The sequence below is a fragment of the Leptodactylus fuscus genome, chromosome 7, assembly GCF_031893055.1.
Source record: "Leptodactylus fuscus isolate aLepFus1 chromosome 7, aLepFus1.hap2, whole genome shotgun sequence".
NCBI classification, from domain to species: Eukaryota; Metazoa; Chordata; class Amphibia; order Anura; family Leptodactylidae; genus Leptodactylus; species Leptodactylus fuscus.
In genome coordinates, this window is record NC_134271.1 from 154413340 (window position 1) to 154430492 (window position 17153).

General features: G+C 47.8%; 1 protein-coding gene and 1 long non-coding RNA gene across 2 annotated transcripts in view; one reads left to right on the forward strand and one right to left on the reverse strand.

Moving 5' to 3' along the window:
- The window catches only part of LOC142214380 (uncharacterized), a 572210-nt gene that overhangs the window by 498678 nt on the left and 56379 nt on the right, over positions 1-17153 (forward strand). The window lies entirely within an intron of this gene.
- LOC142213477 (NACHT, LRR and PYD domains-containing protein 3-like) overlaps positions 1-17153 on the reverse strand; it is a 49190-nt gene that overhangs the window by 31946 nt on the left and 91 nt on the right. Inside the window, exons 2-4 of the mRNA XM_075281826.1 lie at positions 15703-15869; positions 14023-14029; positions 12980-13144 (exon numbers count right to left, since the gene is read on the reverse strand). Of these exons, the coding sequence (XP_075137927.1) occupies positions 12980-13144; positions 14023-14029; positions 15703-15869 (339 nt within the window). The remainder of the gene's footprint in view (positions 1-12979; positions 13145-14022; positions 14030-15702; positions 15870-17153) is intronic.

The following is a 17153-nucleotide window of genomic DNA, read 5'->3' on the forward strand; positions in this document are numbered from 1 at the left end:
CCCCAGACTAACGGTCAGACAGAACGTACAAACCAGACGCTAGAACAATACCTGCGCTGTTACATCTGCCATTTACAGGATGACTGGGTAGACTTATTACCTTTTGTGGAATTCTCATACAACAACTCTCAAAATTCTTCAACAAAGCAAACACCATTTTTTGCGAATCTGGGATACCATCCAAGTATTCTCCCTAAAAATCCAGTGGCTCCACTAATTCCAGCAGTTACAGAAAGAATCGCGTCACTGCAACAAAATCTGAAAATGTTAAAAGAAACATTGGGAGCTGCTCAGGAGCGATATAAGAAAGCAGCAGATAAACATCGGAGACCGGCGCCTGAATTCAAAGTAGGGGATAGAGTATGGCTGTCTACGCGGAATATTAAGCTGAAGGTCCCTGCACCCAAACTAGGACAGAAATTTATTGGCCCCTATAAGATCTCTAAAATAATTAGTCCTCTGGCAGTACGTTTACAACTCCCGGAAACAATGAAGATTCATCCTGTTTTCCATGTGTCTCTACTGAAACTTGCTATGTCCAATCCATTTCCTGAACGTTCCTCTCAACCTCCAGATTCAGTTGAAGTGGATGGACAAGAAGAATTTGTCGTGGAAAAGATCCTGGACTCCCGTATATACAGAAACCGACTACAGTACCTAATCAAATGGCAAGGGTATGGTGTAGAAGAAAACTCATGGGAACCAGTATCTAACATCAATGCGCCTCGTTTGATTAGACGTTTTCATCAGCAGTACCCAACAAAACCAGGTCTTGTGGCGCCCAGAGGTCGCCGTTAGGAGGGGAGTGATGTCAGGATTTGAACCTGTGACCTGCTGTCTTGCCCGGTGTCTCTTTGCTTCCTGAGCTACTCAGCTTGTTGACTAACAGCCTGCTGGACTTCAGTGTGGAGCCTACTGCAGAGGCTCATCAGCTGATTCTCATGATTGGAACCCGCCCTGTATTGCCCTGATTGGGTTGCCTATATATAGGTGACTCTGACACTTCCTGTTTGTGTTGGTATTGTGTTCTGTCTATTTTGAATACTGCCTGGACACCTAGGAGACCTCCTTGCTGGAGCGCTTCTTCAGTTCCCTGGAACTTCAACTGTTGCCTGCAAGCTCACCATAGCTTGAATACAGCTCCCGAATTACTACAGACTTCTACCTGGTATTGGCTTATCTGCACTTGGACTGTTACCTCAGCCCCTGGGGCTACCCACGTGCTGCCTCCAGCCTCCTGTGCATTACCTGACGACTGGACTCCTGATCCTGTTCCACTAGTACCGTGACACAGCACCCTGTCTACCTGGATGGCTTCAGACTTCTTTGGGGAAGTAGAACACAGTGGTAAGGAGGAAGAGGGCTTGTGCTTGTGATGAAGGACATTTGGGGCATTTTGTTTGTGGTTAATGGACAATAGTGCTGATGCAAGATACCGAACTATCAGCTGTGAGCAGGAGATCTCACCACCTACCAAAGGAACTGCCACATGTTATCATGATAGCTGCATATGTCCCCCACCTCTGCAAAAATGTTTTTCTGTCTGTTATATCTACATGCTGTGACCCCCCTCCTCGTTTCCTACAACCACATTCGGCTGTATTATTAACATCACTCTGCACAGAGAACTAAATGATCCTGTAGTGTGTCTGTGTTTCTTTCGTTTTAGTTGCTATAATTCCTAGGATTTCTCTATCTGCCATGAGCTTCTATGTGTTTCTCTCTTGGTATATACTACTGTACCATCTATGAAACTGTATCACTGAAATTTCCCCATTGTGGGACTATTAAAGGAATATCTTATCTTATCTTAAATCGGTGGCTCTTAATGTAACACTTCCTAGCCAGCAAGTATCTTCCCTGAGTCAATCCTTCCCTTTCCGTTGGTCAACCCAGGCCTTAAAATATTTGGGAGTCCAACTGTATCAGGCGAACTTTCCCCAGCTTTATAGCCATATACAAACTCTTCTTGTCAAGTGGCGGGGCTTGCCTTTGTCTCTCTTTGGCTGCATAGCTGCAGTTAAGATGACTGTGTTGCCTAAGATACTCTATCTGTTTGAAACCCTCCCGATACCGGTCCCTCTTAAAGACCTTCGGGCGCTGCAGAGCTCGCTGCTCCATTTTGCGTGGGCCGAGGGGAGACATAGGCTGTCCCGTCAGCTTTTGATGACCCCTAGATCTCGAGGTGGCCTTTCTTTCCCTAACCTAGTGTTGTATTATTGGACTGCCCAATTGTGCAGGATCCTGGTTTGGTCTACTCTCCATGCTTACTCTAAGTGGATGGAGATTGAGAACGTGTGGTTGGCCCAGCACCATCCTAGCTCATTGCTCTGGTCCGGTTCATACTCACCTCCTGGACCCGACCTCCTGGGCACTATGGCGCGTACTAGGGATGTCTGGCGCACATGTCTGGCTCGATTCCCTATCTCCTCCCATAGCTCCTCTATGAATGCATTTCTCTTGCACCTTCATTTTCCACCTGGACTCACTGGACCCATGGCTGGGCCATGGCTGAAGTCTGGCCTTTTTTGGTTAGCTGATATCATGACTATCGGACCCGTGCTCTCTTACTGTTTGCTGAGCACCTGTCCAGGTTTGGTCTCCCTGGGTCCAGCAAGTTTACGTATTCAAATTTCCCACTATGCCTCTTCGGTAGAGATGAGCGAACACTAAAATGTTCGACGTTCGAAATTCGATTCGAACAGCCGCTCAATGTTCGTGTGTTCAAACGGGTTTCGAACCCCATTATAGTCTATGGGGAACAGATACTCGTTAAGGGGGAAACCCAAATCCGTGTCTGGAGGGTCACCAAGTCCACTATGACACCCCAGGAAATGATGCCAACACCTCTGGAATGACACTGGGACAGCAGGGGAAGCATGTCTGGGGGCATCTAACACACCAAAGACCTTCTATTACCCCAACATCACAGCCTAACAACTACACACTTTACACACTCAATACCACCTCTCTGACAGTAGGAAAACACCTTGAAACATGTGTATTCGGCACTTGCAGTGAGGAGAGCTTGCCACCAGCAGTGAATTTGGCCCTTGTAGTAAGTTGAGGTTGGCACCAACATTTGTTTTGAAAATCAGGGTGGATTGAGCCTCTAACCAGCAGAGTTTGGGCAAATTCATGGTGGAGGGAGCCTCTAAAAACCCCAATTTGGACCAATTCATGGTGGAGGGAGCCTCTAAAAACCCCAGTTTGGACCAATTCATGATGGAGGGAGCCTCTAAACAGCCCAGTTTGGGCAAATTCATGGTGGAGGGAGCCTCTAAAAAACCCCAGTTTGGACCAATTCATGGTGGAGGGAGCCTCTAAAAACCCCAGTTTGGACCAATTCATGGTGGAGGGAGCCTCTAAACAGCTCAGTTTGGGCAAATTCATGGTGGAGGGAGCCTCTAAACAGCCCAGTTTGGGCAAATTCATGGTGGAGGGAGCCTCTAAAAACCCCAGTTTGGACCAATTCATGGTGGAGGGAGCCTCTAAAAACCCCAGTTTGGACCAATTCATGATGGAGGGAGCCTCTAAACAGCCCAGTTTGGGCAAATTCATGGTGGAGGGAGCCTCTAAAAACCCCCAGTTTGGACCAATTCATGGTGGAGGGAGCCTCTAAAAACCCCAGTTTGGACCAATTCATGGTGGAGGGAGCCTATAAACAGCCCAGTTTGGACCAATTCATTGTGGAGGGAGCCTCTAAAAACCCCAGTTTGGACCAATTCATGGTGGAGGGAGCCTCTAAACAGCCCAGTTTGGGCAAATTCATGGTGGAGGGAGCCTCTAACCAGCCCAGTTTGGACCAATTCATGGTGGAGGGAGCCTCTAAAAACCCCAGTTTGGACCAATTCATGGTGGAGGGAGCCTCTAAACAGCCCAGTTTGGACCAATTCATGGTGGAGGGAGCCTCTAAAAACCTCAGTTTGGACCAATTCATGGTGGAGGGAGCCTCTAAACAGCCCAGTTTGGGCAAATTCATGGTGGAGGGAGCCTCTAACCAGCCCAGTTTGGACCAATTCATGGTGGAGGGAGCCTCTAAAAACCCCAGTTTGGACCAATTCATGGTGGAGGGAGCCTCTAACCAGCAGAGTTGGTGGAAATCAGGGTGGAGGGAGCCTCTAACCAGCAGAGTTGGGGGAAATCAGGTTGGAGGGAGCCTAGTATTAGCAGAATTGTGCAACGCTTATGGTGGATGAGTATGAGGATGCGGAGGAATTGGAGAGGTTGAGTACAGACATGGAGTTTCATGTTGGGGTGCTTTACACAGGTGGGCACAAAAATGAAGGCTCTATCCAGTGGTGGTTCATTTTTATCAAAGTGAGCCGGTCGGCACTCTCAGCTGACAGACGGGTGCGCTTGTCAGTGATGATGCCACCGGCTGCACTGAACACCCTCTCAGATAGGATGCTGGCGGCAGGACAGGACAGCACCTCCAAGGCATATAGGGCAAGTTCAGGCCACAGGTCCAACTTCGACACCCAATACGTGTAGGGCGCAGAGGGGTCGGAGAGGACAGGGCTGTGGTCGGAAAGGTATTCCCGCAACATGCGCCTATACTTCTCACGCCTGGTGACACTAGGACCCTCCGTGGCGGCACTTTGGCGAGGGGGTGCCATCAAGGTGTCCCAGACCTTAGACAGTGTGCCCCTCGTTTGTGTGGACCGGTGAGAACTTGGTTGCCTACTGGAGGAACTGCCCTCCCTGCCGCCAACGTCACATGCTGGAAACATCTCCATCATATTCTGCACCAATTGCCTGTGGCAAGCATTGATGCGATTGGCCCTCCCCTCTACCGGAATAAAAGACGAGATGTTGTTTTTATACCAGGGGTCAAGGATAGCAAAGATCCAGTACTGGTTGTCCTCCATGATTTTGACAATACGCTTGTCGGTTGTAAAGCACCCCAACATGAACTCAGCCATGTCTGCCACAGTGTTAGTTGGCATGACTCCTCTGGCCCCACCGGAAAGTTCAATCTCCATTTCCTCCTCATCCTCCATGTCTACCCATCCGCGCTGCAACAATGGGACGATTCGAAGTTGCCCGGAAGCCTCCTGTATCACCATCACATCATCGGACAACTCTTCTTCCTCCTCCTCCATTAAACGCAGTGAAGCGGACAGATGTGTGGACCTACTCTCCAGCTGTGACGGATCGGATGCTATCCCTAACTCCTCTGTGTGATCTGAGTTATCCCTGATGTCAATCAGGGATTCTCTCAGAACACACAAGAGCGGGATTGTAAGGCTCACCATCGCATCCTCAGAGCTCACCCTCCTTGTGGACTCCTCAAAGACCCGTAGGATGTCACAAAGGTCTCTCATCCATGGCCACTCATGGATGTGAAACTGAGGCAGCTGACTTTGTGACACCCTAGGGTTTTGTAGCTGGTATTCCATCAAAGGTCTCTGCTGCTCAACCACTCTATTCAACATCTGAAACGTTGAGTTCCAGCGTGTGGGGACGTCGCACAAAAGCCGGTGTTGTGGCACATGCAGGCGTTGCTGGAGAGATTTTAAGCTAGCAGCGGCTACTGTCGACTTGCGAAAGTGGGCGCACATGCGCCGCACTTTCACCAGTAGCTCTGGAACATTGGGGTAGCTCTTTAGGAAACGTTGCACCACTAGGTTGAAGACGTGGGCCAGGCATGGAACATGTTGGAGTCCGGCAAGCTCCAGAGCTGCTACCAGGTTCCGGCCGTTATCACAAACGACCATGCCTGGGCCCAGGTGCAGCGGCTCAAACCATATTGCCGTCTCATCGAGGAGGGCATCCCTCACCTCGGAGGCAGTGTGCTGTCTGTCCCCCAAGCTGATCAGCTTCAGCACAGCCTGCTGACGTCTACCAACGCCAGTGCTGCAACGTTTCCAACTCGTAGCTGGGGTCAATCTAACAGCGGAGGAGGAGGCGGTAGAGGAGGAGGAGGAGGGGGGTGTTCTTCTCGTGTCCCTGCCAGGAATGTTAGGCGGGGAGACGAGGTACACCGGGCCAGTTTGGGAAGCAGTCCCAGCCTCAACTACATTCACCCAGTGTGCCGTCAGTGAAATGTAGCGTCCCTGTCCGCATGCACTTGTCCACACGTCGGTGGTCAAGTGGACCTTTGTGCAAAGCGCGGAACTAAGGGCCCGCCTGATGTTGAGTGACACGTGCTGGTGCAAGGCGGGGACGGCACACCGGGAGAAGTAGTGACGGCTAGGGACGGCATAGCGAGGTGCCGCAGTTGCCATCAGGTCCAGGAAGGCGGGAGTTTCAACAAGCCGGAACACCAACATCTCCTGGGCCAGCAGTTTAGCGATGTTGGCGTTCAAGGCTTGCGCGTGTGGGTGGTTAGCAGTGTATTTCTGCCGCCGCTCCAATGTCTGAGAGATGGTGGGTTGTTGTAAAGAAGCGCCTGATGGTGCCTTTGATGGTGCAGGAGAAGGAGATAAGACAGGAACAGGGGAGGATGAGGGAGAAGTCAACAAAGTGGCGGAGGCAGATGAAGTGGTGTCCTGGCTCGTCCTCTGGAGTGCATCGCCAGCACAGTCGGCAGAGGCAGAGGCAGAGGCAGTGGCAGTGGCGTGAACGGCAGGCGGCCTTTGTCCTGCCGTTGCTGCCTGCCACTGATTCCAGTGCTTGGATTCCAAATGACGGCGCATTGAAGTGGTGGACAGGTTGCTCTTCTCAGAGCCCCTAATCAATTTCAAGAGGCAAATTGTGCAGACAACACTATATCTGTCCTCGGCGCATTCCTTGAAAAAACTCCACACCTTCGAGAAACGTGCCCTCGAGGTGGGAGTTTTTCGGGGCTGGGTACGAACTGGAACATCTTGGGAGATTCCGGGTGTGGCCTGGCTTCGCCTAAGCTGCTGACCTCTGCCTCTGCCTCTAGCTACCCTTTTTGGTGCTGCACCTGCCTCAACATCCACACTACTTTCCCCGCTTGACATCCCCCCTGTCCAGGTCGGGTCAGTGTCTTCATCATCCACCACTTCCTCTTCCAACTCCTGTCTCATCTCCTCCTCCCGCACAATGCGCCGGTCAACTGGATGCCCTGACGGCAACTGCGTCACATCATCGTCGATGAGGGTGGGTTGCTGGTCATCCACCACCAAATCGAACGGAGATGGAGGAGACTCTAGTGTTTGAGCATCTGGACACAGATGCTCCTCTGTTAGGTTCGTGGAATCGTGACGTGGAGAGGCAGGTTGAGGGACAATGAAAGGAGCGAAGAACAGCTCTGGGGAGCAGGGACAGTTGGGGTTATTGTTCTGTGAAGCTTGGGAATTTTGGGAGGAAGGAGGACAAGACTGTTGGGTAATAGGAGGAGAGGAGGCAGAGTCTGACTGGCTGCTGGACAATGTGCTGTAAGCGTTCTCTGACAGCCATTGCAAGACCTGTTCCTGGTTCTCGGGCCTACTAAGGTTTGTACCCTGCAGTTTAGTTAATGTGGCAAGCAACCCTGGCACTGTGGAGTGGCGCAATGCTTGCTGCCCCACAGGAGTAGGCTCGGGACGCCCTGTGGCTTCACTGCTACCTTGCTCCCCAGAACCATTCCCTCGCCCACGGCCTCGTCCACGTCCCTTTCCGGGAGCCTTGCGCATTTTGAATTCCCAGTTAGAAATTGGCACTATATACCAGTAGCAAAAATTGTAGGTGCACGTAACCCCAATATATTCTTTGAATTACCAGTCAGAAACTGGCACTATATGGCAGTAGCAAGAAATGAGGGTATTTGTAACCCCAATATATTCTTTGAATTCCCAGTCAAACAATGGCACTATATACCAGTAGCAAGAAATGAGGGTATTTGTAACCCCAATATATTCTTTGAATTCCCAGTCAGACAATGGCACTATATACCAGTAGCAAGAAATGAGGGTATTTATAACCCCAATATATTCTTTGAATTACCAGTCAGAAACTGGCACTATATGGCAGTAGCAAGAAATGAGGGTATTTGTAACCCCAATATATTCTTTGAATTACCAGTCAGAAACTGGCACTATATGGCAGTAGCAAGAAATGAGGGTATTTGTAACCCCAATATATTCTTTGAATTACCAGTCAGAAACTGGCACTATATGGCAGTAGCAAGAAATGAGGGTATTTGTAACCCCAATATATTCTTTGAATTCCCAGTCAGACAATGGCACTATATACCAGTAGCAAAAATTGTGGGTGCACGTAACCCCAATATATTCTTTGAATTACCAGTCAGAAACTGGCACTATATGGCAGTAGCAAGAAATGAGGGTATTTGTAACCCCAATATATTCTTTGAATTACCAGTCAGAAACTGGCACTATATGGCAGTAGCAAGAAATGAGGGTATTTGTAACCCCAATATATTCTTTGAATTCCCAGTCAGACAATGGCACTATATACCAGTAGCAAAAATTGTGGGTGCACGTAACCCCAATATATTCTTTGAATTACCAGTCAGAAACTGGCACTATATGGCAGTAGCAAGAAATGAGGGTATTTGTAACCCCAATATATTCTTTGAATTCCCAGTCAGACAATGGCACTATATACCAGTAGTAAAAATTGTGGGTGCACGTAACCCCAATATATTCTTTGAATTCCCAGTGAGACAATGGCACTATATACCAGTAGCAAAAATTGTGGGTGCACGTAACCCCAATATATTCTTTGAATTCCCAGTCAGACAATGGCACTATATACCAGTAGCAAAAATAGTGGGTGTATATAGCCCCAATTCTATTGCTAGGGGACTTGCAGGGTATTTCTGAGGTGAAGGTGGGGGGGCACACCGTTGGAACGGGGATTTGAGGTGTATATATGGGGTATACGGGAATACACTGTCAGTGTGTTCCATTCAGGATCCTGGGAAAGCTGGGTTGCGGCGATTGAGCCCGTCAGTGCCACGTTACACTGACAAGCTTCTCCCTGGAATTGAAGTTATATGTAAGCCCAATATATTCTTTGAATTCCCAGTCAGACAATGGCACTATATGGCAGTAGCAAAAATAGTGGGTGTATATAGCCCCAATTCTATTGCTAGGGGACTTGCAGGGTATTTCTGGGGTGAAGGTGGGGGGGGCACACCGTTGGAATGGGTATCGGGGGTATATATTGGGTATACGGGAATACACTGTCAGTGTATTCCATTCAGGATCCGCGGAAAGCTGGGTTGCGGCGATTGAGCCCGTCAGTGCCACGTTACACTGACAAGCTTCTCCCTGGAATTTAGCTCTTATAAGAGCTGTTGGTTGTCTTCTCCTTCCTATCCTAGCCTGTCCCTGCCTACCCAGAATCTAAGCCCTAGCCCCTAGCTAACTGGACGGAAACCTCCGTCCCTGGTGAATTGCAAGCTCAGAATGACGCGAAGCTGGGCGTCGCTGTTCTTTTAAATTAGAGGTCACATGTTTTCGGCAGCCAATGGGTTTTGCCTACTTTTTTCAACGTCACCGGTGTCGTAGTTCCTGTCCCACCTACCCTGCGCTGTTATTGGAGCAAAAAAGGCGCCAGGGAAGGTGGGAGGGGAATCGAGTAATGGCGCACTTTACCACACGGTGTTCGATTCGAACATGCCGAACAGCCTAATATCCGATCGAACATGAGTTCGATAGAACACTGTTCGCTCATCTCTACGCTTCGGTTTTTCGGGGGTCAACTGCGCCCACCCCTACAATGTTTTAGAGGCTTTACAAAGTTGGTACTGGAACGCAGGGGTTAGTTTTGGACATATACCGCCTTCTATTGACCCCACTCCTGAGGTCTTACCCAAGCATTCCTATAGGTCCCAGTAGGAGAACTATTTGGGTCAACCCATCTCAGACGCTGATTGGTCCCTCATCTGGGATAGGGGATTTAAGACCTCGGATTGCATCCTTCATAAAGAGAATTTTTTCAAAATGCTGCTGCATTGGTACCACACGCCAGCTCTTCTCCATTCCTTTGACAGGTCCATCCCAGATTGGTGCTGGTGGTGCGGTGCTCGCCTCCCTCATATCTTCCACCTATTTTGGTCCTGTTTTTCCCTGGTTCCTTTCTGGTGCCAGGTTCAGGATCTATTAGAGCGGGTGTTGGGAGTGTGCTTTCCCCTTTCTCCCAAGACGTTTCTCCTTCATCTCCTACCTGTCAAGTTACACAAGCCTGCTCTCCGTCTCTTTTTATTTCTTGTGACGCCTGCTAGGTGTCTAATAGCTGAGCAATGGCGCCAGCCCCCCCTCCCATCCCTAGAGGAACTGTACTGTAGGATCAGGAGTGCGCGTTCTCTGGAGTACCTAACCGCTGTCCTTAATAATGAGGAGGAGCGATTTCACGCCATTTGGAACCTGTGGGACGCATTTTGGACAACTCGGGCTATATGAATCATTGGTCCACTGAACCCCTACTGGTCTTCCCTTATTGGTGTCCCCCCCCCCGTCCCCTGTCCTGTCTTTGTCCACTGTTGTCCTTTTTGTCCTTCTGATTATGTAATATATTTTGGTTTGGTTTGATGACCTGTGTTGATTTAATTATCTCATTACCTTAATGGTGTATTCCTTTTTGTTTTTTCTCCCCTTTCTTGTTTGTGGATTGATACTGGTTATCGCACCTAACGTAACCTTTCTTTGTTGAAAAAATTCATAAATAAAAAATTAAAAAATATATACTTGGGAGTCCTCCTCACCCCAGATCCTCGGAACCTCTTCCAGTTCAACTACCTTCCCATGTTGGTTTTTCCGTGCTCTATGGTGCTGACTGCAACAGGTAGACAAGTGGCACGTTCACATGGTTTGGTAGATGCACTATCTATAAATTGAATATTCTACCATGTCTCCTTTATTTTAGGCCGACCCTACCTATCCACATCTCATCCTCTCTCTTCAGGGCCCTCTCCTCCATTCAAATAGCATTTATCTGGTCATGTGGCTTGAATCCCCATTACTGTCTTCTCTTCCTTCACATCTCACAATTGCCCCCCCACACTTTGTATCTGCTCCCAACGTCTGATACAGCACACAGCAGGAAGGGGCTAAGCACCGCTTTATTCTTTATTTTGATATACAATGCTATAAACGAATGGTCCAGCAAACAGATCTTTATTATTGTGGACAATGTTACATATAAAACCCAAAATTTCTCACCGATATATCTCAGACACAATGTTACCTGTATGATGGACACATCACATACACAATGTTACCTGTATGACGGACACATCCCATACACAATGTTACCTGTATGACGGACACATCGCATACACAATGTTACCTGTATGACAGACACATCACATACACAATGTTACCTGTATGGCACATCACATACACAATGTTACCTGTATGACGGACACATCTCATACACAATGTTACCTGTATGACACACACATACACAATGTTACCTGTAGGACACATCACATACACAATGTTACCTGTATGACGGACACATCACATACACAATGTTACCTGTATGACACATCACATACAGGGGTGAACCTTCCCCTTTCGCCGCCCGAGCTAACTGCAGAAAGCCGCCCCCCCCCCCAGCCGGAGGAGGGGGCGGATCGGGGGCGTGGCCGGGTGGAACGGGGGTGTGGCCGGGTGGATCTGGGTGTGGCCGAGTGAAGGGGCGGGGCTTAGCCCCGTTCGCCGGCAGAGAGTAGGCCCGGAGACTGCCTGTTCTCTGCCTTAGCGTGAGGGGAGGCTGCTGGAGCAGCGCTGCTCCAGTGGCCTCCCCAAACCACCGCTCGGTGATAAGCCAGTCCAGGACAGCTTGTCCTGGACTGGCTTAGGTTAGCAAAAATGCCGCCCTCCCTGAGGCCCTGGCATAGTGCCGCCTGAAGCGCTCGCTTCAGGTCGCCTCATGGGAGGTGCGGCACTGATCACATATACAATGTTACCTGTATGACGGACACATCCCATACACAATGTTACCTGTATGACGGACACATCCCATACACAATGTTACCTGTATGACGGACACATCACATACACAATGTTACCCGTATGACACACACATCACATACACAATGTTACCTGTATGACGGACACGACATACACAGTGTTACCTGTATGACGGACACATCCCATACACAATGTTACCTGTATGACGGACACATCCCATACACAATGTTACCTGTATGACGGACACATCACATACACAATGTTACCTGTATGACACACACATCACATACACAATGTTACCTGTATGACGGACACGACATACACAGTGTTACCTGTATGACGGACACATCACATACACAATGTTACCTGTATGGCACATCACATACACAATGTTACCTGTATGACGGACACATCTCATACACAATGTTACCTGTATGACGGACACATCACATACACAATGTTACCTGTATGACGGACACGACATACACAGTGTTACCTGTATGACGGACACGACATACACAGTGTTACCTGTATGACGGACACATCACATACACTATGTTACCTGTATGGCACATCACATACACAATGTTACCTGTATGACGGACACATCGCATACACAATTTTACCTGTATGACACATCACATACACAATGTTACCTGTATGACGGACACATCACATACACAATGTTACCTGTATGACGGACACATCACATACACAATGTTACCTGTATGACGGACACATCCCATACACAATGTTACCTGTATGACACATCACATACACAATGTTACCTGTATGACACATCACATACACAATGTTACCTGTATGACGGACACATCACATACACAATGTTACCTGTATGACACATCACATACACAATGTTACCTGTATGACACATCCCATACACAATGTTACCTGTATGACAGACACATCATATACCCAATGTTAACTGTATGACGGACACATCGCATACACAATGTTACCTGGATGACGGACACATCGCATACACAATGTTACCTGTATGACGGACACATCTCATACACAATGTTACCTGTATGACACATCACATACACAATGTTACCTGTTTGACATATCACATACATAATGTTACCTGTATGACGGACACATCACATACACAATGTTACCTCTCACATGTAGTTCCATCAGTACAGTGTGCAGGCTGGGCGTACCCTGTTCCTTCTGTATGACATATAGACTGACCCACAATGCTATCACAGCTTCTCTTCCTCTGTGGAAAATATCCTGTAGTAATATCCGGGCCAATGTTTTTCTATCAAGTTCTAGATTTTCTTTCTAAAAAGATCACACATAAGAGTTATTATACAAGGATACCTAATATGAAGGGATAACATGCATTGCTATCTCCTGTCAGTCTTTCCTGTAATCTGTTGGTCTAGAGAAAGAAAGATCTATGGAATAGATGGAGAGAAAATCCTTCCTGATCCACAAGTAACAATCGGATTATTTCCGCAGATCCGGTAATGTCTAGAGGATTATCTAAATCAGGCATGTCAAACATGCGGCCCTTTACAGGCATATCTGCGGCCCGCACAAAAGTCTCAAACTTTGTCTCTAAGAGACAAAGTTTGTGACTTTTGTGCGGGCCGCAGAGGTGCAATACTCTCACGGCTACTCGCTACTACACGCTGCTGTGTAGACGTGATGTGACGTGATGACGTCACATCGCGTCTAAATCTTCAGGCGGAGGAGGCCGAGTTTAAAATTGGACCAGAATGGAAACTGCTGTGGACGGATCTTACACTCTGCCTCCTCAGGCAGAACCAGCGTTGATTGGCTGAATGCTGTACACTGGCCAATCAACGCTGGTCAATGCATTCCTATGGGAAAAAGTCAGCTCCGGCATATCGCAAGCTGACAGGGATCCTGACATAATAAAGGTACTTGATGCCCCCAGACATGCTTCCCCTGCTGTCCCAGTTGCATTGCAGAGGTGTTGGAATCATTTCCTGGGGTGTCATAGTGGACTTGGTGACTCTCCTGAGTCGAATGGTGGGATCCCCTGTAGCGAAGCATTTTCTCCCGTAGACTATAATAGGGTTCGATATTCGTTCGAATAGTCGAATATTGAGCGGCTATTTGAAACAAATAACGAACATCGAATATTTTACTGTTCGCTCATCTCTAGTCATTACGATGACATCAATACCATATTTCTATTGGTTTTATTATATGATTTGCCTGGAGCACTACACTCTAATGTCTAAGTTTGTTGCTGGAGAAATGTCAGGGCTCTTATTTTGCAAGGCAAGTTGTAGTTTTTATTGGTTTCCTTTTTTCGTATGTACAACTTTTCTTGCTATTTTGTAGGTAGGTGAGACAACTAAAACACATTCATTTGAACATTGTTGTATTTTTGGGGGGTACAGGATAAAAAAAAAACCTTATTTCTTAGTAGTGCAGCCTTCTATGCCCATGGGGATACTTAATATGATTATTTTATTTCTTTACATTATTTATTTTTATAGTTTTTGAATCTTTTTATTATTTATTTTTATACTTAATACAAATAGTTTTTACTGTCCCACAAGGCGGCTTGAACATGAGATTCTTGATCCGCAATACAATATACTGCAATACTTCTGGTAGTCTTGGACCTGAGAGAGGACAATTTTGTCCACAAACCACAGTGATCCTTAGGCTGACAGGGTTCAGACAGTTCAGACAGGGTTTTTTGGTCAGGGTTTTGACACAGAATCTGCGTCACAATCCTGACCAAAAAAAAAAACACCTCCCATTGAAATCATTGGGTGCTGGTCATTTCTTTTTTTCCGTGAGTGGTTTGTTCCTGATCGTGGAAAAAAGAAGCGAGACGCTCTTTCAGGCGGATTCCGTGGCTGATTCAGCCGAGGACGTCCGCCTGAAGATACTCCCTCCTGACTAGGCCCGGAGCGGAGTGCCGTGATTGGATGACAGTGCATTGCACCGGCATCCAGTCGCGCCTACCTGTTTTTTGGTCCGAAATCTGGGGCGGAATCTGCATCAATTTCCAGACCAAAAGACCCCGTCTGAACTCACAGAGTTCACACTGAGTTTTTTGGTGAGGATTTTGGAGAGGAAAAAATCCGCTTCAGGATTTAGGAAATGGTGTTTTGAAACGTTTTTTTTTTTACATGAGGTGTTTTTACGCTAGCGGATTACATAGGACTCTATTGTGAGGCGGTTATTGGAAGCGGATTTTGACGTGGATTCCGCATCAAAATCCTGACCAAAAAACTCTGTCCGAACTTACCCTTATTTATCTGAGTGGTTAAGCTGCCAGGGTTGAAGTATTTTTCAACTCCATCTGCTAATTCTAAGGGCTAGTTCACACGGGGCTAAAGGGGCGGATTTTGACAGCGGAATCCACGTCATAATCCGCCCCTTTCAATGGTGGTTTATGGAGACCACTAGCTTTCTTTTTTCCGCTATCGGAAGCTGCCGATAGCGGAAAAAAAGAAGCAAGCTGCCCTTTCTTTAGGCGGAATCCGCAGCGCGCTGAGCCGTGGCTTCCGCCTAGCGGCAGCACCTTCCAATGTCAGCTCATTAATTTGAGCGAGCTGCGGAGGGGAAAGTCGCAACCGCGATGGTCGTGGCAGGAGGGTTTTGGCCTGAGAGTCACACGGCTCGCCGCGTCTCTCTCGGTGTCAATACCCGCCCCACCACCCCATGTGTGAACGAACCCTAATACTGCAGTGACACAGAGATTATTTAGCTGGTAATAGTACGCCACAGAGAATGAAAGGGTTAATATTCAGCCTTCACGAGACTATAGGATGGTGTGATGGTAAACCTCTGCTATAATACACTAGGCACTTGTATATAGTACTGGTAGTTACTGTCGTCTCACCTGAACATCAGGAATATTTCGGGATTTCAGCTCGCTCAGTAGTGATATAGGACTCCTCAGGTTCTCCACAATGTAGAGCAGATCATCCTGGAAATATTCATACGTCATCCTCAGGACATGATCTTCATACTGACAAAGCTGCCGATAAAACTTCCGGGTCTTATCATCTAGGACATGAAGGAGACACAAGAATGAAATCTTGGACTAGTCTGGATTAGGGTTGAGCGATTGTGTTCGGAAAAGAATGGATTCCGATCGGCGATCGAGAAAATTTCACGATCGCGATCGGAATTCCGAACACGATCTTTTTAGGTGGGATCGAGATCGGTACTATTTCCCATAATGCTTTGCTTAGCCTTCATACTGAGTATACGCTCCGCTCATTCTGAATGGAGTGTATACTCCGTGTGAAGGCTCCGCTGTGGTTCCATAGGAATGAATGGAAGCAGCCGGCACACAGCCTTAACCCCCCTGCGTACCTGCTGCCTCCATTCATTCTAATGGGAGACTAAACTAACATCTGTAGTAGCTACTTACCTCCAGAGATGTCTGCTCCGTTGCCCGGTGTTCTTCTTCGCCTTGCTGCCGCTCCACGCTGCTCTTCTCGCTTTGCTGCTGCCGCCTCCCAGGTTGGTGTTAAAAAAAGGCTAGGAAGGCGGAGCTTGTGGCTTAGGAGAGTGTGGGCGGGTACAGGGCGGGGAGACATGACGTCTCCCCTCCCAGTACCCGCCCACACTCTCCTAATCTGGGAGGCAGGGGGCAGCGAGGCAAGAAGAGCAGCATGGAGTGGCAGCAAGGTGAAGAAGAACACCAGGCACCGGAGCAGCCATCTCTGGAGGTAAGTGGACACCAGGGGGGACTAAGTAGCCAGAGGAATAAAAAAAATCCTCTGGCTACTTAGTGATTCACTACACAGCGTGGATTCTAACAATTGTTATATTCCATGCTGTATAGTGAATAGGATTGCTTTTAAAATCCGATCTCCGATTAATAAAAAAATCCCCTTGACTTGCATTGGGATCGGAATTGGGATCGAGATCGGGTTCGAATGAAAAATGATCGGAAATCGGATTTTAAAATCGATTCTGAAAAGTCAAGATCGGCTCAACCCTAGTCTGGATGTGTTTTACACTTACAAGGAGACACTAGTGGAAATAAATGCTAGCAGAACCCACTGAAATGAATGGGGGGCTTTTTTTTTCCAGCGTGGAAAATTCCTCACCATTTTCCTCCGTGTGAATGGAGCCTTTCTCGAAGACCTGTAAAAGGATTTAGCACCAAAAGTCACCCTGACCATAGTCGCCATCTTGGGCCTACACCCGACTGCGCCATCTCCACACCTCTGCCTCTCGTGTTACTGCCATATGTTTTGGAGTAGCATAATATAGTATACGGTGGATGGTTTCTGGCCCCAGTTTACTCCATCATCATGGGTTTGTACTTTAGAATTT